This window comes from Nannobrachium achirus, assembly GCF_963921795.1.
Source record: "Nannobrachium achirus genome assembly, chromosome: 4".
NCBI classification, from domain to species: domain Eukaryota; kingdom Metazoa; phylum Chordata; class Actinopteri; order Myctophiformes; family Myctophidae; genus Nannobrachium; species Nannobrachium achirus.
The window spans coordinates 20,183,010-20,201,983 of record NC_137813.1 but is presented as its reverse complement, the minus strand read 5'-3'; the positions used below and the strand labels follow the sequence as shown (position 1 = coordinate 20,201,983).

General features: G+C 43.0%; 1 protein-coding gene across 1 annotated transcript; it reads left to right on the top strand.

Moving 5' to 3' along the window:
• Positions 1 to 971: 971 nt before the first annotated feature.
• LOC308282740 (uncharacterized protein) lies at positions 972 to 6,321 on the top strand (the record flags this gene model as incomplete). The annotated part of the gene is made up of 4 exons (XM_080723129.1): positions 972 to 1,238; positions 2,364 to 2,906; positions 5,195 to 5,291; positions 5,426 to 6,321. The coding sequence occupies 4 exons, from the start codon at positions 972 to 974 to the stop codon at positions 6,319 to 6,321; spliced, it is 1,803 nt and encodes a 600-aa protein (XP_080579255.1).
• Between the last annotated feature and the right edge of the window lie 12,653 nt (positions 6,322 to 18,974).

Below are 18,974 nucleotides of genomic sequence, written 5' to 3'. Positions count from 1 at the left end.
CGTGCGTGCGTGCGTGCGTGCGTGCGTGCGTGCGTGCGTGCGTGCGTGCGTGCGCGCGCGAGCGCGTGTGTGTGTGTGTGTGTGTGTGTGCGTGCGTGTGTGTTGCATAGTGAATGTCCTGGCATGCCCTGGCATTCACTATGCAATGCAACGCATAATATAGTTTTAAATTGTTTCATTTAGTCAGCCAGATGGGTTATCGCCATATAAGTGAGATTATGTTAAACCTACAGAAGTGAAAAGGAATCTTCCTTTCTTCCTTCCTCCTGCCCTTATATTTTCTCTAGCCAAGTGACAATCACAATAGTAGACTCATTGGTGGAGGTGACCTCCACTAACTGGAGCTAATAGGTGGTCTGCTGAGGCCAGGAAGTACAAAGGTACTGTAATTAGTGCAATAAAAGGCTTGATGTTGCTATTCTGTTGAACCCTACCCGTTGGCCTCATGATTCCCTATGATTCATCTGCCTTTTATTGAATGTGCATCACCCATGCAACTGATAAGTGCACAGAAGTGAACAGTCAACATCCCCCTCCACACAAAATAAATACTCCACACACAGCACACAAGCACGCGTGCACACACACACACACACACACACACACACACACACACACACACACACACACACACACACACACACACACACACACACACACACACACACACACACACAGAGGAAGAAAGACTGATAAGGTTGCATAGGGAGCGGCTGATGGGTATTATAAACGCCCGTTGCGTTGGACATACCTAACAGAAGGACTGTTAGCTATGTTAAGCTGATTTAGATAAAGCAACTGTTCATTCAAAGGACTGAAAGACCAAGAGGGGAGAAAAATAAACAGCAAGGCCGCAGTCATCTCGGATCAATACTGAGGAGGCTCAACATCGACGACAACCCGCTGGGGAATCCTAAAAGAAGGCAAGCTTTGACTCACAGCCTTACACTATCCAGCAGCTCGCCATCACCATGGCTACGCTGGACGTTGGCACGCTGACGGTGCCCGTGGGCATCGTGAGGCTCCTGGAATTGATCTTCACCTGCGTCTCCTTCAGCCTGGTGGCGTCGGTAGGATCCACCACCTTCTCCTTCTGGATCTGGTGCATGTTCACCTGGTGCTTCTGCTTCTGTGTCACCCTGCTCATCCTGGGCCTGGAGTTGTCTACGCTCCACACCAAGATACCCATCTCCTGGAATGACTTCACGTCTGCTTTCTCCATGCTGGCCACCCTCATGGTGGGTTGACACTATTACTACTATACAAATTTCACGTGTGATTATGTCTGATCATCTTTCCTTATGTCTGATCAGCCTTATGTCTGACATTATATCTGACCATCTTGTGTTTCAAGCCAGAGTGACAAAGCATTGACCATTTTACAGTGATGGAAGGCAGTCCAATTGTTTTACTTACTGTACTGTAAGTCAAAATAGTAATACCACAATCTAGAAATACTAAACATTTTACTTGAGTAAAAGACAACCTAGAGAGAGAGAGAGAGAGAGAGAGAGAGAGAGAGAGAGAGAGAGACAACATTATTGGCATCAATATACTTAAAGAACAAAAGTAAAAGTACTATTAAGCAGAAAATCCAAATTTGTCACAATCTTTCAAAAATAGCTGCTCTACCAGCCATTTCTGAATAGCCAAGGTATTACATACTAGGGTTTAATCTTTCATCTAAATCTGCAAAGTGACTATCCAAAGTTTTCAAATAATGACAAAGTACAATATTTGCCTTTGAAATGTGATGGAGTATAAAGTATAAAATACCGACAAATAGAAATACTCCAGTAAAGCAAAAGTACATAAAAATGTTCCTTTATCATTATTGTGCTTAGGTAGTAATTAAAGATGGGGTGCCATGATTTTTTCTCCCATAAAAACATGATGATCAGGTATTATGATTATACTAGGAGGAAGATTCTTTCCAAAAAAGTGTACAGAAAGAGTTAAAAATGTGTTTTCATGTGGCCACACCCACCAGTTCATTAAGTATGCCTGGTTGTCAGGTGGGTGGTGAGTCTGGTGACCCAGCTGAAGTTAGCCACACACACAGTGTTGGGTATATGGTAAAAAGGGAGGGGCTGAGTTTATGATGTCATTAACTCAGTGTTTTTCTATCGACTCAGAGGATTTCAGCTTTCAGGAAGTAACCAAAAATACCCAGGGAAGACCGGAAGACAAATTTGCACACTATAACCACACCATTCTATTAGAGTAATGTTAATTCCATGGACACATACAAAACAGAAAAAGTACAAAACTATGGCACCACCTCTTTAAGTAAATAAACAGTAACAGTGCTTTCTAAACACCACCTCCATTGTATATTATCTTGTGACTTGTCATCCGTCCAGATGCTGGCAGCCTCCGTCGTCTACCCCAGATTCTTTGCCTGCTCTTCCTGCGCGAGGCCGATTGGAGCCACGGTCACTTCCTGCGTGGCCTTCATCCTGTACGCCACCGAGGTGGGGCTGACCCGCGCCAAGCCTGGGGAGATCAGCGGCTTCCTGTCCACGGTCCCGGGCCTCCTCAAAGTCCTGGAGGCGTTCGTGGCCTGCATCATCTTCACGTGTCTGGGCAACTCCAAAATCAACCACCCGGGGCTCCAGTGGTGCATAGCCGTCTACTCCATCTGCTTCATCGTCGCCCTCCTCTTCATCATCTTCACCATCGGCCGCCTGCTGACCCTCTTCCCCGCGCCCTTTGATAAAGTCCTGACCTGCTGCAACGTGCTGGCTGTGCTGATGTACACGACTGCCGTGGTGATCTGGCCCTATTACTGGTACAGCAGCTCTTCAAATCCAGGCGAGCTGGTGGCGGTGATCACCGCCATGACCGTTTTCAACCTCGTTGCTTACATTGTGGACTGTGTTTATTCTGTCAAGTTGACTTTTTTCGTCCGTTCAGAATAGGTTCGTTTTGTTTGCCTGCATCTTGAATTCTCTGTACATGTGGGAATTGAAAGGTACAGCATGTTGCGTATAGGGCCGGGGTTTTGTGCCCAAGGGACACCAATGGGCAGGCTAAACTCTCAAGGCACACCTGTAATTGTATAGAAAATAGCCGATCTACAAGCTCCCAACAAAACGTGTTTGAGCGTGTGCAGTAGATCGCCTATTTTCACATATTTATTTTAACTTTGTTTCGCTTAATAACGTGCCCAAAATAGGGACATGACAGATCGCAAGTTGTGAAAATACTGCATATATTTTGGGAGGTATAGAATCTGCAACTGAATTGGGGAAGTGCACACAAAGTACTGATGTAGTAAATAAAAAGTCAACTGTTGTATATATCAACAATAATCCCAAGCCTATTTAAGTTGTAGTCGTAATCTTGCATATTAAATTAATGCAGCCATAAGAAATATATAAATGAATAAGTCAATAAATAACTGCTTTGGGATGACTGACTGTTATATTTAGCGCAGTACATGTGTAGTGTGAAAATGTGTGCCTGTACATTGTCACCCTTTGTCCCAGTTTGTTTGACAGGGTGTGTCTGAGTGTGTGTGTAGTGTGTGTACTAGTGTGTGTACTCATTAGGATGGAATGTCTAGGAGGAGGTGGGGTCCTCACACTCCACAAACAGTCCAAACCTCACTGTTAGGTCAGGTGGACATCATGACTGTGAACACCTTACCATAAAACTAATGATGAATTGATCCAAACACTTTACAACAAATACACTATAATAAACAGAAAAGTTCTGTAACCTATAATTCCCAGAATGGTATTGTTGTTGTTATTATTATTAAAATGTAGACAGTGTCATGTTCATGGTGATTTGTTTGGATCATGGTGATCATATCTTGTTTTTCTAAGACAAACATTTTATTATAGTAAATTTACCCCCAGGATGGGGACCCGGGAACCAAAGGCATTTGCTTCTCCATCCGGAATCAATGAGGGTACAATTTTTGCAATCAAATTATTGTCTTACGAATATGATTAAAAACCAAAAATTATTATTGAACAAAAGTCTCCATGTGGTGTGAATAATCTATAGAAAAAAAGTTATTTTGGGGTGAACTACTCCTTTAAGCTCTACAAAGGAATAGTGAAACTAGCCGATCTACAACCTCACTCAAGTATTGTGATTATCTGCTATTATTGAACATTTTGAATGAAATGTTTTCCCTTTCAATGTCCCAAAAAGGGACATCAGGTTGAACGTTTTGCTCTCCTCAAATGTCTAACTGTAACCTGACTCCGCCAGATGGTGGCAGCATAGAGTATGCTATGCTCCACATGTGGAGGAGTTTACAGCACTCCTGCTGGCAGGAAGTGGAGGGTGAAATGGAGGGAGAGAGAAAGTATAGGCCCCTGTAAAAAAAAAGAGTAAGATGCTGAATCACAGACCAAGACCAGCCAACAAGCTGTTATATTCAATGTGGATTTTAAGGGTTGCCGTCACTGATTTAGTTGATGTTGCCTTTGGTCGTCTGTCGTGCTTTACCCCCCAAAATGCAAAATGTCTATTTACATATAGTGTAAAACACTGTTCCATATTTATTTGATATGTATAACTTAACTATACATTTAATGTCTAGCCTCTTATTTGAGCTTTCAGATTTTGCCCTACAGGCAAATTAACAATAGAATATATCAATAAATCAAATAACTATATCAGTTAATAACCATATCATATTGCTTATCAGTACTGACTGCTGTACTGACACTTCCCTTCCATAAATCACCCCCACTCCCTGTTTCACTTTGACCAAGACAACACTGCAGGGGATGAACTTGAGACTTAAGAACAAAATGACGCCATGGCACAACACCACGCACCACTCGAGTGACGTTCGGACGAAAAAAGGTGTTTCCTAATGACCTTTCTTTTCCATTTTAGCATAAATTAGTCCTCCCTCAGGAGGGGACCCATGCTTGAGGGATTGGATGGAGATTAGCATCTAAGCAGTTCGTGGTTCATGGTTTGGGAACAGAGTCCATAGTGCTTGTGTTGTGAGGTGAGCATGATAACAGGCTCTCAGCGTCCAATCAGGGACTTGAAGCGGGGATCATAAACTGCACAGATAAGCCCAGAGAAACACACAGGATGCTCTGTTTGAACACATGCCATCATTCACCTGAGTGTCTCGCTCACAGAACACACCCTATTAGTCTACACGGAATGCTTCTACTGTGTGGAATTTGGGCTCCTCTTCTCTTCTCAACCACAGGGTGAGCGTCAGTTCCTGAAAGGTTCTGGCCAGCATGCACACGAGGAAGGACATGAGCGGAGGGAAAAGAGGAGAGGGGACAAGCTAAGGTGCCAAGGTGTCTACTGAACGTCATGGCAGATGAAGGCCGCTGGAGATCGCCGAATGTAATCAACGAGGTTCTGAAACCTGAATGTTTAAAACTGTGAACCATAGACACAGAAGCGTTTGCTGTGTGAAAGTCACATCAAGGCGAGAGACTGACCTCATTCAGCAACCAATCCTATCTCATCATGGTGCACGTGGACGTGCGCTCACTCACCCAGCCCGAGGGCGTCTTGCGCATGGTGGCGACCGCCCTCACTTGTCTGTGTCTGGGCCTGGTGGCGTCGGCGGGACACGAGGCGTCCTCCTACTGGGCCTGGTGCATGTTCACCTGGTGTTTTTGCTGCTTCTTCACCCTCCTCATCCTCGTCCTGGAGTTCACCACCCTCAGCGCCAAGGTGCCCATCTCCTGGGACGACTTCACCACCGCCTCTGCCATGCTGGCGGCCCTCCTGTGCCTGGCCGCCTCCATCATCTATCCCACCTTCTTCACCTGCAAGACCTGCTACCGCCAGATCGGTGCCACGGTCGTGTCCTGGTTTTGTTTCGGCACGTACGTGGGCATAGTGGCCCTGGCCCGTCTTCGGCCCACTGGGCAGGTGAGCGGGTTCCTCTCCACGGTACCGGGGCTCCTGAAGATCCTGGAGACGTTCGTGGCCTGCATTATCTTCACCTCGCTGGATCCAAACCACTACTCCAAGTCGCCGGCGCTCCAGTGGTGCGTCGCCGCCTACTCCCTGTGTTTCATCTTTGCCCTCCTCATTGTCCTGCTGACCATCGGAGAGATGCGGTCATTTTTCCCATTCTCCTTTGACAAACTGGCAACCGTTCACAACATCGTGGCGGCAGTGATGTACACGACGACCATGGTAATCTGGCCACTCTACAGCTTCAAGAACAACGGGAGACCCGCCAACTGTGGCCGACGCTGTCCCTGGGATGAACTGATGGTGGTGACCTTCATGACCATTGCCAATTTCATTGTTTATACCGTGGATGCTGTCTACTCCGTACGTCTGGTGTTCTTTACCAAGGACCGCTAAGATCTGTCTTTCAAACTGACAACTGGACCGTGAGATAATTGGACAATTCTTCTTCTTTTGGCTAATTCAAGGGGTCGCCACAGCTGATCATCTGTTTCCAACTTTATTTTCTGTGTCTTCCTCGCAGAAAAAGAAAAACTATTTGACAATGAGAATGTAAAATACTTTAATCTTGAAACATTTTTTATCTGGATATAGTTTTTAGTTTAGTTTTTTTGATATTCACAGTTTTTTGAAGGAGGAGCAAACGGGCCACATTCATCGTCAAGTCATCACAGCTGAGGAATCACAGGGGGACACAGGATTTGGAATACTAGGCGGCTAACCCAGTTTGCAGATCAAAGTGGTGTTTGGTGAATGATTAATACTATGACTGATTAAATTAAACATGTTAAAGAACTTTGTATCCTGACACAGAGCTTGGGGATTGGCTAGTTGTCACACAAAACTGGTGCTCAACTAAGTATAAGTCAGGCATATGGCTACCAAAATGAGTAGAGGCATTTCTATCATCAGAAGTTGTACTTACTTTTTCATCCAACCTCGATTTACACTCCAGCAATCTGATCTAATTCAAAAAGAGTTTAATATGATCAAATTCACACAAAACAAAGCTGCTCACCTAGCTCTATCTGCTAGTGGACAGTGTGTAAAAGGGATGCATGTCAGGCCATTCCAGGCTGTCATGGATGAGGGTGTAAAAGAGACTGGTCCTATAAGAAACATTTGCGTCTTAATCACATGAATACTAGCGCCCAGATTCTGGGGGCAAACATTCAACAAAAATAGCAGATCTACAAGCTCACAACCCATCACAGCACCTTGGCTATTATAGTTGAAGTGTAGAAGGGGAAATGCTAGGGGCATAGTATAAAACCCTGGAGGACTGCATTAACAAAGTATAGCGTTTAAGTGGTGAAGAATTATACAGTAAAGTACTGTGAATATACAGTATATATACTTTATATGTCTTCGTGGGAGGTGGCACATTCCCTCTATAACACTGAAACAAACTACCACTATATTAAGCCAGATTACCTGTAAGATCAGTAGAAAAAAGAAAGAAAAAAAAGAAAGAAAGAATAAATCAGTTTTGTATTCTTTATGTGAAGGTTGATTATATTTGTGGTGCTATTGGGTAATGCTTCACTATGCACTAGTAGTATTGGGCATTTATACTTACAGGTATATCTAGCCTTTTAACTATATTATTTATTTTAATCATTCACTGTTGAGGTGACGTTATGAATGTGAGAGAACCACTTATTTTCTTATTATTGTTTCTTATAATGTGACATTTGAATGTCTTGTGATGTATTTTGTTTGGGCCCTAAGGAAGAACTGTTGAGGAAACAAATGGTGATCCTAAATCAATAAATAACTATAAGAAAAATAGTCAGATGCCCTCCTTCCTTCTTGTGACAGCCATCAAAATCACATAATACAGCAGATAATAATAATAATTCATGGTAGGAGTGAGCACCACCTACTGTGATGATTCATCTTAGGCTACAGTATATTACCAGTAAGACTCCCTAATCGGGAGATAAGCGACCGTTGGTCGCTTATCTCCACAATCTGTCGGTAGATAATGCCGGTCTTATATAAGGGTCATTTGTGTACGGTGTGATGTCATACTGATGTCAGCAGTGTGATGTCATACTGATGTCAGCAGGAGTTATATGTTGTTCGTGTCCAAATATGGGGCTTGTGAGGTCAGACTTAGTGAGATTCGTCGGTTATCTCCATATATGGAGGGATGTGTTGGTTATCTCCATATCTGGAGATTCAACCTTCAACGTGTAACTATGGCTACGTAACGACTAGCCACATGACGTGAAGGTGAGTGAGGGTCTTTGTAACAGCCACCCCCAGATTTCCCGTGGAAATCTGTACAATATCGAGAAGGCCCGAACGGAAACTCTTAGTCAACTGGCCACCCCATCAAAGAGTAAAGGGACATCAAGGCCTCTCTCTCTTGTCAATGGGCTGGTGTCGGCCACCCCGTACGGGTTCTAGTCTGAGGTGATAGCCTGCCACCCCGTTAGTAGGCAGGGGTCCCGACAAGCCAAGGGGTTGATTGCACCAGCTTCCTCCTGCCGCGAAGGGTGCCAGCATGACTCACACCATCCTTCCTAGACGATTTTGACATCTTGTTACTAATCTGTCGGTAGATAATGCCGGTCTTATATAAGGGTCATTTGTGTACGGTGTGATGTCATACTGATGTCAGCAGTGTGATGTCATACTGATGCGGAGATATGAGCAGGGCAAAGGTGTGACGTGTGACGTGTGACTGACCGACGGACGGACGGCCGGTGGAGGTTTTGATACTAAACTGCGACCTGACGGTCGCAATGATGATCAACAGGCTCATACAGGCAGATTAATCAACCACAGCCAACGAGAGAGAGGAAGAAAAATAGAACGATAATGAGGAGATAGTCGCAGACAAGACAAGGAACCTTACATCTGATTTATACACTGCCGTGCGATGGAGCATAAATTGGGCAGATTGAATATTTGACGAGAGAATGAGAGAAGGTTCGAGATGTGGATAAAACAGGAGAAAAGACAGAGAGAAGTGGTACTCAGCATTATTAAGAAACCAAGACAGAGAGTGAGAGAGATGAGTGAGAGAGAGAATATATTTTTGAGTAGCATTTGTAGTTGGTTGTCCTTTCCTCCTCAAGTCATGATCACAGTATAAAAGCTTGTTTCTGGAGCTGGTGACCTCACAAGAATGGGGCAGTAATGAAGAGTCAAAAAGTGTCTTTCTGTTCTTACAGTATAGTTCTTAATCCTAGAATAAGGTATCACCTGGAAGAGCTTCTCAAGCAAGTCCTGTCTTGTCAATATATTGCAGCAAGTGGCAGATGACACATTCTGCTTTCATGTGGGTACTAGAGTGCCACCAGCAACAGGCACAGAAACCAGAGAAAACCGATAATAGGGGTAATTTCCTATGCTAGCTACTGCCAGGTGGTTTCTGAAAAAGAACAGAACAATGGAAGTAAACGTTGCCGGCCCGAAAGATCTTTGAAAAGGTAAATCATTAGAATGTCAGGGCGGCTTCATGTTTTAATGTATGTCTCCCATTTTCTGTTGTGACTCTCTCCATGGTCTCTATGGCTTCAACAAAACTCTAATTGTCACATCATAGGTGTAAAAAAGAAAAAAGTGGTTGCAATTCTTTGTTGTAAAAGCTCCATCATTGCAGCTTCAAGAAAGGTGGAACGAAATAGAGAAAGAAACTGAAAAACAGACCAGATGTATCTATGAGCTGTGATAAGATGCGTGGTTAAAGATAGCAGTGGAATGAGGCGGTTACAGTAAATAGCAGCAGATTTAAATGAGTTTAAATGAGTTCATTCAAAAGCAGAAGATATAATAACAAACGTGACAGACGAGACTATGCATAAGTGATAGATAGTGGCAGTGCAGCAGCAGTGGAGTGAACCTGCAGCAGTCAAATATGCACAGAAAAATTATCTTGGGGAAAGCAACTGTATATAGTTAGGACATATCTTCATCTGCAAAGCAATAGCCCCTTTATAATAGTCATTGAAGTTCTGACATACAGTGAGTGCAGCATGTTTGTTGTGTTGCAATAATGATTTGAACCCTACCTATACAGACACTTCCTAGAAGTGTGGCTTATTTGGTGTAAAAAGTGCTGCTTAAGATACATTTACTGTATAATCCATCGAGGGAGGCTTTCAAAAATAACATGTTTGTAGAAGCTAGCACATTTTTAGTTTGTAGATTAGTTCTTTTTTGGCAAGTGACACCATGGTACAACAGAGTAGAAATTAGGCTTTAGCTCCTCCCGTTCCATTATCCAACAGAGACATGACCTCATGCGAAAGCTGTGATCACACCCTGTCAATCATTGTCTGAATGAGGTGCCGTGATGAAACTGTTCAGCTCTGCAGTTTAGAGCTTTGAACAAACGAAACACAAAATACCTTGTATGCCAGAGGTTCTCAAATATGCAAGCACCCCCAAATTGATATGTATTTGGCCACATACAAAAGGATTTTGTGCCAGGGACCCCCAGAAAGAGAAGATTTGTGTTAAAAGAAAGATCTTTTAAGAGCTCACAGCGCAATCACTGTGAGTGTAGATGAGCTATTTTTTTTTATAGTATAAAATAATGGTTAAAATGGTTCAAATAATTGTGATGCTGTATTACTATATTTAGTGGCACTGGCAACCAGAGAAAACAACATTACTATATGTAGTGGAACTGGTACAACATTTAGCTGGAGACCCCCTGGAACCTCCTCAAGGACCCCTGGGGGTCTCCAGAGCCCACTCGGAGAACCAATGCTGTATGCCATACTGGTGTATTTGATGAGCTGGACAAACAGTTGGAAATAAAGATATTTTAATCATCCAGCCTGTGTAGGCTACAATATAAGCTGTAGTTGTAACACCAGTCTGGGGCACAATTCAAAGCCAAATGTTGTGCCAAACTTTTAGTTTCTTCTCCTCAATATTCTGTAGTGCCTGTTTCATCAATCAGGAATTAGTTGTGTGTATGCATGTGTGCAATAACGATTGCACATGGCCGGGCCGCTATCATGTGTTTCAATATGGGCATAAGAAAATATGAGGATTTGACATAATGGTATACATAGGGCCTAAGATATGAGCTGCATACGGTGTATGTGTTAAGCGCACGCTGTGATCCACTGATGTGAGCGCAATAGATGAACACGGTTGCCAACCATGTAATGGTGAATGGTGTGAGTCATCCTGCCCTCCTCCACTGTGATCATTATCCCCTGATAAAAGGTCCACTTCATTAGTGGCTGTGAAGCGGAACACAGTTTCACAGAGACTAGCCCTCCTGTGGGTGGAGGCTGACATAGCAGCGTTGACTACAAGGAGACAGCAGCGTTTAATGGGAACGCCTGAAGGGCCACTTTCAACATTTGCAATGCTTTGGAAACATTCCAATCCCTGCTCCCTGCATGCTTCCTTTGAATTTATTCAATTTCAGTTAAAAGTGGTGTATTTTTGTTTGGTTAGCGTTTCTTTTTTTATGATTATTTCTAATTAATTTAAACTGCTGTTTGTGTTATGAGCAGGCCTACAGTTCATGCACACTGAGCCCGATTATAATGAGGCGATGATGCTGCTACCTAAATATTCTTCAAAACGAGGGCTCACAATGTGTTGTGATTGTGCTTGTAGATCAGCTATTTTTCTGTTTGTCAAACATCACCCCTTTTTATCCCTATAATTTTGAACTACAGTATGTACTGTATGCTCTTTCTCTACTGCTTTTGCTTTAACTGCGCGTCCCCACGCATGCCTTTAAATGTCCAACTAGGAGTTATCCAGCACAGCAGTTTTATGACCTTACCTGTGATTTGAAAGTCTGGACATGGTTGTGAACTGCCACTGGTTAGTGACTCCAACCCTAACCCCTAACCCCAAGCCTAACCGCAGGCACATACCACATATTATGCTCTGATGCCTGACAGCGTGTCGCGGGTTCCAGTCCCGATCCCATGCAGTAACTAGTTACCGTAGTTAGTCGGAACTTGCCAAACTCCACACTTTGATTTCTGTTATAGCCTAAATCTGATTTGACTGCAGTCTAAACAGGGCTCTAGTGACATGGTCAGTTGGTGTGATGCGTTGGGCTGTACAAACAGACTTTAGTGTGCAGCTTGGGATGAGATTGGTTCATGATACCTGACGAAGGCCAGAGAGGCTGAAACCTTGTATTTTTTGTTACCGCTCTGTTGATAAATTATTCTGGGACGTGGGCGGGAGTACTTGCCTTGACAGACAGATTCCTCTAACCAATCAGCATAGCAAAACATCTGTCATCACAGTGCAGCCAGTCTAGCCATAACTCCTGTAGAGTGCTTTTATTTGGAAGACGTTTTCTCTCAACGTCTTCAAAATAAAAGTTCTCTACAGGAGTTATAATTTATGGCTACAGCCAGTCGGAAGAACGGCAAACAAACACGTATTTTCGGCCAATGAACTCCACTAGCGCATACATACTCCTGTTCCCTTTTAATTGTTGTAATTGATTCCAACTCTGAAATAACTTCACTCATTGCTTGTTTTATTGTTTCAGCGTTAACTCACTTGTTGCATCGAGGGCAGCCATTGTGTTTTGAAAATGCCACAGCATGCATCTACTGTACGTCACCATCTACACATGGACCAATCAGGGGAAGCTTTTCACTTGTTGTGCAGAGTGCGGACAGCAGTTGAAACGCAGTCACTGATTGGCCCCGATCAGAAAATGATCGGGGCCAAGTTCTCATACTCGCTGCCTATACTCCGAAGTCCAGACCTGATACGGGGGAAGGAATGAGTGAATGCAGTATATCAGGGATGGCCCGCCAGCACCAGGCTAACTTTTCATACTAATTTTGAAGGAGGCCAGGGATTTGCACTCCTTTAAGGTGTGCAGGAGAACAAATTAGAGCATTTTATAGTTTTAAATCGGTTGTGTAGCTCTGGTGTTATGATCGTGGACATCCTTGACCTTTAGGAAGTAGTTTGTCTAGTACATGGGTATCTTGGAGGTGTAGTGTATCTTGTACACCAGGCCCATTGATGCTATACTCTGTCATCTACTTTGAGCCACCCCAATGGCTCAAAGGGTTTTTTGTTTTGTCTTATTTCATCTTTCTAATCAATGGGGGACAAACCACTTACAGTTTACAGTTTACAGTTTAGGCATTTAGCAGACGCTTTTAATCCAAAGCGATTTACAATAAGCAGATAATACATCACTATAATACTAATACTTAACAACAAGTTGTTAAGTTTTGTATTTTTGAGCAGTGCAACCATTTCCTACACACTTGAGAGTGTCCGTGTGTGTTACTACTATGTTACTATGTTACTATCTGTGTAGCCTGGCCTGCAATACAGCTGCAGCCACCGAGTGGTGCTGTTGAGCAGCCTTGAAATGTACACAGGCAGGCATGCACTCATGCACACACTCGCACGCACGCACGCATGCACGCACGTACGCACACACAGCCTTGAAATGAATGGACAGCACCTCTCAGTTCACACTGGTGTGATTTTTTCGGACAGTTTGAGGATCGAATGGAGTTTAGTTTAGTTAGGGATTTTTCATTGGTTCAATATTTGTAATAAAATAATTTAAAAAAAGTTACAAAATGTAGATAGCTGGTTTCTTCCCAACAGCGACGATAATATAGCCTACTACTTTGTGACTTTGAAGTTTTAATTGCTTTCAACTGTCTTGGAGTGTTATGTGTCATGGTTTCAGTGCCATTAAAATATAGAACACAGCCTGAGTGCTGTTTTTGTAAAAACAAAAACAAAACTCATGATGGTAAATTATTTCAGTCTGTCAAAGTTGATAGCAATAGAAGTTGCCTTGTCCAATAAATATTAATTTCATTGTGGTATTTATTATTTATGTTTGGACTAAAAAAACCTCCATAGATAGCTGTTGTTCTGACCTGAATAGCATGATGCGGATGTTGAATATAGACAGAAATGGCAATTCTGCAATGTGGCCTGCATATTTCTCTCCACCAGGCCGAAAGGCATGGCCAAGACTATGTAATGAACCCTGTCCATCCGTCCGCGTGTCCGTCCGTCCGTCCATCCGTCCTTCCGTCTGTGGACAGCTAAACTCTGGAAACCGTTGGCACGATGGCAGCGAAACTGTGCACACACACTCCCTGGGTGCCAGAGCAGAACCTCTGCCCCACACTTTTCACATGGGCTTGTTATAGTACCACCAGGAGGCAGATTTTGTGCAAAACATATTTTTCGTGGACAGTACTCCTACAGAGTTTGTCCAAAAATTTTGCAAATCGGTACACAGTATCTCTATAGTCATTAAACAAAACGGGTCTTTCAGATTTTTCATTTTCCATCCTGATCAAATCATAACCTCAAAAAAGTCGATAACTTCACAATCAAAGTGGGTGACAAGGTCATAGTACGTAAAAACGAAATATCCTACTTAGGATGTATCCTTGAAGCTAATCTTTCCAGCGAAAAGATGACTTCTAAAGTAATAAATAAAATCAACCAACAAACTTGTTTCCTACAGAGGATCACCCCGATGGTCAATTTCAACACACTGAAGACCATAGCTGGTGCAATAGTCCAGCCCCTCTTTGACTACGGAGTCCACGTATGGTATCGGGACACCCCACAAGCCCTAAAAACTAAGCTCCAAACAGCCCAAAACAAACTAATTAGGGTCCTGCTTAACCTTCCCTATCAGACTCACCTCACCTCTACTCACCAGTTAAGAGTGGGGTGGCTCAGAGTAGATGACAGAGTACAGCAACTTGCAATGGGCCTGGTGTACAAGATACACTACACCACTAAGATACCCTACCTGGCAAAATACTTTATAAAGGTTAAGGATGTCCATAACACCAGAGGCAGCGCCACAGATCACATTCAACCCAGTCACCTCAAAGAAAGGGTCAAACTCGTTCTTCTGCTATACCACAAAAATGTGGAACACCTCAAAGGAGTGTGGATCACTAGCATCCTTTAAAATCGCCCTGAAAAAACACTTACAGGCAGCAGCCGTTCGCAACTGGTAAAAACAAACATAGCCCAGCCCTACCCTCCCCCCGACTCTTCTTTGTATTTACCTACTGTATGTTTTTATTTTACTTTTTCTTTAATTGTTTGAATGACAGCGGGACTGAGTTACTAGGGCCCAAGGTGGAGGGGCCTGGAATTATTTTATACTTTAGCTATTGAAAAATAGCAGATATACAAGCTCACAGCGTGGCACCGAGTGCTGCGCTCCAAAATTGTAGAACTGCTATTTTTGAAAAGTCGTGAAAATGTGTGCAAATCTTTGAATGTATGTATTTTTTAAGCGAACATTTAACAACTCAAATTTTGCTTCTGGGGGGTCCCTGGAACTAAATATTTTGAGATGGGGGTCCGTGGCCAAAATACATATCATTTTGGGGTTTGGGGTTCCTTCACATAAACCGAGTGCTGCGCTGTGAGCTGTATATCTGTTATTTTTCAATAGTTAAAGTACCCAGGGCCCAGAATTTGGTGCGACACCCCTGATTAGGAGTTCTGAGAACTCCTCCTAACACTATGGACAAGAGCGGATAAGATAGGGGGATGTTTTTATATTAAGGTGGTTTTAATATTAATGTTAGGTTTGCTGTTCTGCTAAATTCATTTTCAGTATTTCCAGAGCCTCAATGATCTTTTAATAAATCAGTGCTATTGAACACCCTTTACGTCTGTGTGTGGGTATTATATTTATTCATATTAATTAATATTTAATGAACCAATGAAAAGTATAACAAAAAAACACTTAGACTAAACCTCCTAAATCATTGGATCCTCAAACTGTCGGTAAAACCACCTCCAACTTTGGAGGTAGTTGTTTTTTCCATCATCGATTAGAATGTCAGATGGAAAAATGGTAATTAAAAATGGTCAAAAACCTTCCAACTCCACTTGAGCTGTATTTGGGTAATGTGATGATATAGGCCTAATATAAGGTATATTATTTAACTATCTGACAAGGTATAAACTCACCATACCAACTTTGATGAGGCACAGAGGCAGTGTTGTGTTCTAAATTTAGTTGAGTTGTTTGTTGTTCTCATTTCCTGAGGAGGTAATGAGAAACGACAGCAGAGATATGTTGACTGGATGTGTTAATTGTCATTTTGTTGTTGTATTTTTGTCATTTTTGTCATTTTTGTTGAGCCAAAAACCAGATGGTTTATGTGTGGTTCATTGTAGGAAGGAAGACAACTAGCCTTTCACTGTGTATATTTCATATTTATAGAGATTGGATTTTGTCAATGATTGTATGTCGGGTCATACAATGGTAGGGCTAAGGCAATATGTCTACTATGCTGGGCCGTTATGAATTAATTTTGCATGGTTTGGATTTTGTGTTTGCTGTGTTTTTTTATTTGCTTAAGTTGATTTTCGTTTTGTGAATTGGTATCGTTTCCTTTTTTGCTGTGTAATTTTATGTTAGAGGCGCCTTTAGTTGTCACTGAAGCCAGCTGTCCAGACCAGTAGTAATAAACCCCATTCCCCTTTGTATTTTAATCTGACTTACTGTGTTGGTACTTCATTGTATGCTGCTTTTGTGGTTTTAATGGAAAATTGATTCTTGATTCTTTGGCGCCCGAATAATTGGGGATCCTTACCTCACCTGACCTCACTCTACCTAACCTTTCTCGCGCACACACACGCACGCACGCACGCACGCACGCACGCACGCACGCACGCACACACATACACACACACACACACACACACACACACACACACACACACACACACACACACACACACACGTGTTCAAGCACTGTTTGTAACAACAATGTCATTTATGAATAACCCAATTTCCAGACGTGGACTAATTGAAATAAACCTCTGTGCACTGCCCAATATGATGTGCACTGCATGCTACCTTTGTACGTGCAGTACATCCTTGGTGACCTAATTTCTGTTGCTGCTCCGTCCACATGTACACGTACAGTACAGCACGCTTCCTGCACATGTAGGCGTAATCAGAACCACAATCTTACTATACTATAATTCGAGAGGCCTCGTCCTTTTCGTTGTCAGGGGATGGCAAGCGCAGAAACACTCAAATTCAACAGGTTTTTTGCCCACAATATTCCCCAGTGTTCTGGCCACGGTACAGGCTATCTTTCCCACGTTCAATAGACTTATATGATGTAAAATGTAACTTCAAATAGAAAGATGCAATTCTGTGAAATTGCGAGTGTGGTTGCCATTTTTGATTTTTCCCTTTGAAGTCAATGGTTTACTTTTTAGAGTAACTTTAAGCGAATGAGGAACAAGTAAAAACTTTATCTAGTAACCTTTAGCCAATGAGCAAGCAGCAAAAACTTTATAGAGTAACTTTTAGCCAATGAAGATAAGGTGAGGTCACCTTGAATGCTGCTTCCTCATTGGCTAAACGTTTCTCCATAAAGTTGGAACAGAAAAACAATGTGTTGCCCTATAGGCATATTAAATTATTCTGACCCACCCGTAACACTTTATTTTCCTTAATGCAGTCTTCAAAGGTGAATGACTTTGTACTTGAATACAGCTGAAAGTAAAACAAAAATAAACTAGAAGCAGTGCTCTTCCGAGCACAGGTCTCCACCAGGCCTTGCGTCCTGGTGGTGCTACTGTATAATAGGCCAATGTAAAAAGGGTGGCATATGTTCTTCACCTTAGACCTTTCATGGCAATCGGACGCTGCATGCATGATTTGAAGCATTGTGTTCCAAAAATGTATTTTGCTAAAGTCTACCTGCTGGTGGCGCTATAACAGTCTAATGTGAAAATGGTAGCATTTTTTCCTTGACATAGTGGCAATATGTGTGGCAAATTTCACGGTAATTGCAAGCTGCGTTCATGATTTGAGGCATTTTGTTCAAAAATGGAGCAATCCTGCAAACTTTGGAAGCCAATATTAGCCAATTAGGATGAAATATGAAATATCAGACGGATCGGACTTGATCACATGACTATAGAGATACTGTGTACCGATTTGCATGATTTTTGGATAAAATCTCAAGGAATAATAGGAAAAATTGTGTTTTACATAAGTCGGCCTCCTGGTGGCGCTATAAAAGGCTGATGTGAAAAATGCAGGGAAAGGGTTTTTCCTTGGCCTCTTGGGAATGCGCTTACAAAGTTTGAAACTGATCGATGGAGTTATAGGTAAAACCACAAATCGGCCTGTTATAGCGCCACCATGAGGCTGATTTCAAAAATTTGAAGTGGCATTTCTTCTTCGACCTAGTGGGAACGTGTGTGCGCGATTTTATGATAATTGCACTTTGCGTTTGGGATTTGAGGCATTTTGTTCCAAATGGCTCAATCCTACAAACTTTGGAAGCCAATCTTAGCCAATCAGGATGGAATATGAAAAATCGGACAGATCCGTGTCGATCACATGACTGTCGAGATACTGCCTACCGATTTGTAGGATTTTTGGACAAAATCTGTAAGAGTAGTGCACAGAAATGTGTCTTGCGAACATCGGCCACTAGGTGGCGCTAGAAAAGGCCCATTTGAAAAATTTAGGGCAGAGGTTCTAGATTGGCATCCAGGGAATGTGTGTGCTCACTTTGGCAGCGACCGGGCCAACGGCGACTGAGATTAGCTGCACACAAACTGCGAGGACACACGCACGGACGGACGGACGCACGGACGCACGGACGGACGGACGGACGGACGGACGGACGGAGGGGAAAACATATTCTCCCCTCAGCCTTCGGCTGGTGGAGACAATAAAAACTAGAAGCAGTGCTCTTCCGAGCACAGGTCTCCACCAGGCCACACAAATCGGCCTGTTATAGCGCCACCATTAGGGCCATTTGAAAACTTTGGGGCAGAGGTTCTGAATTGGCATCCAGGGAGTGTGTGTGCTCATTTTGGCAGCGACCGGGCCAACGGCGCCGGAGATTAGCTGTACACAAACTGGGAGGACGAATCGGCCTGTTATAGCGCCACCATGAGGGCCATTTGAAAAATTTGGGGCAGAGGTTCTGAATTGGCATCCAGGGAGTGTGTGTGCTCATTTTGGCAGCGAACGGGCCAACGGCGCCGGAGATTAGCTGTACACAAACTCAGGACGAATGGGCCTGTTA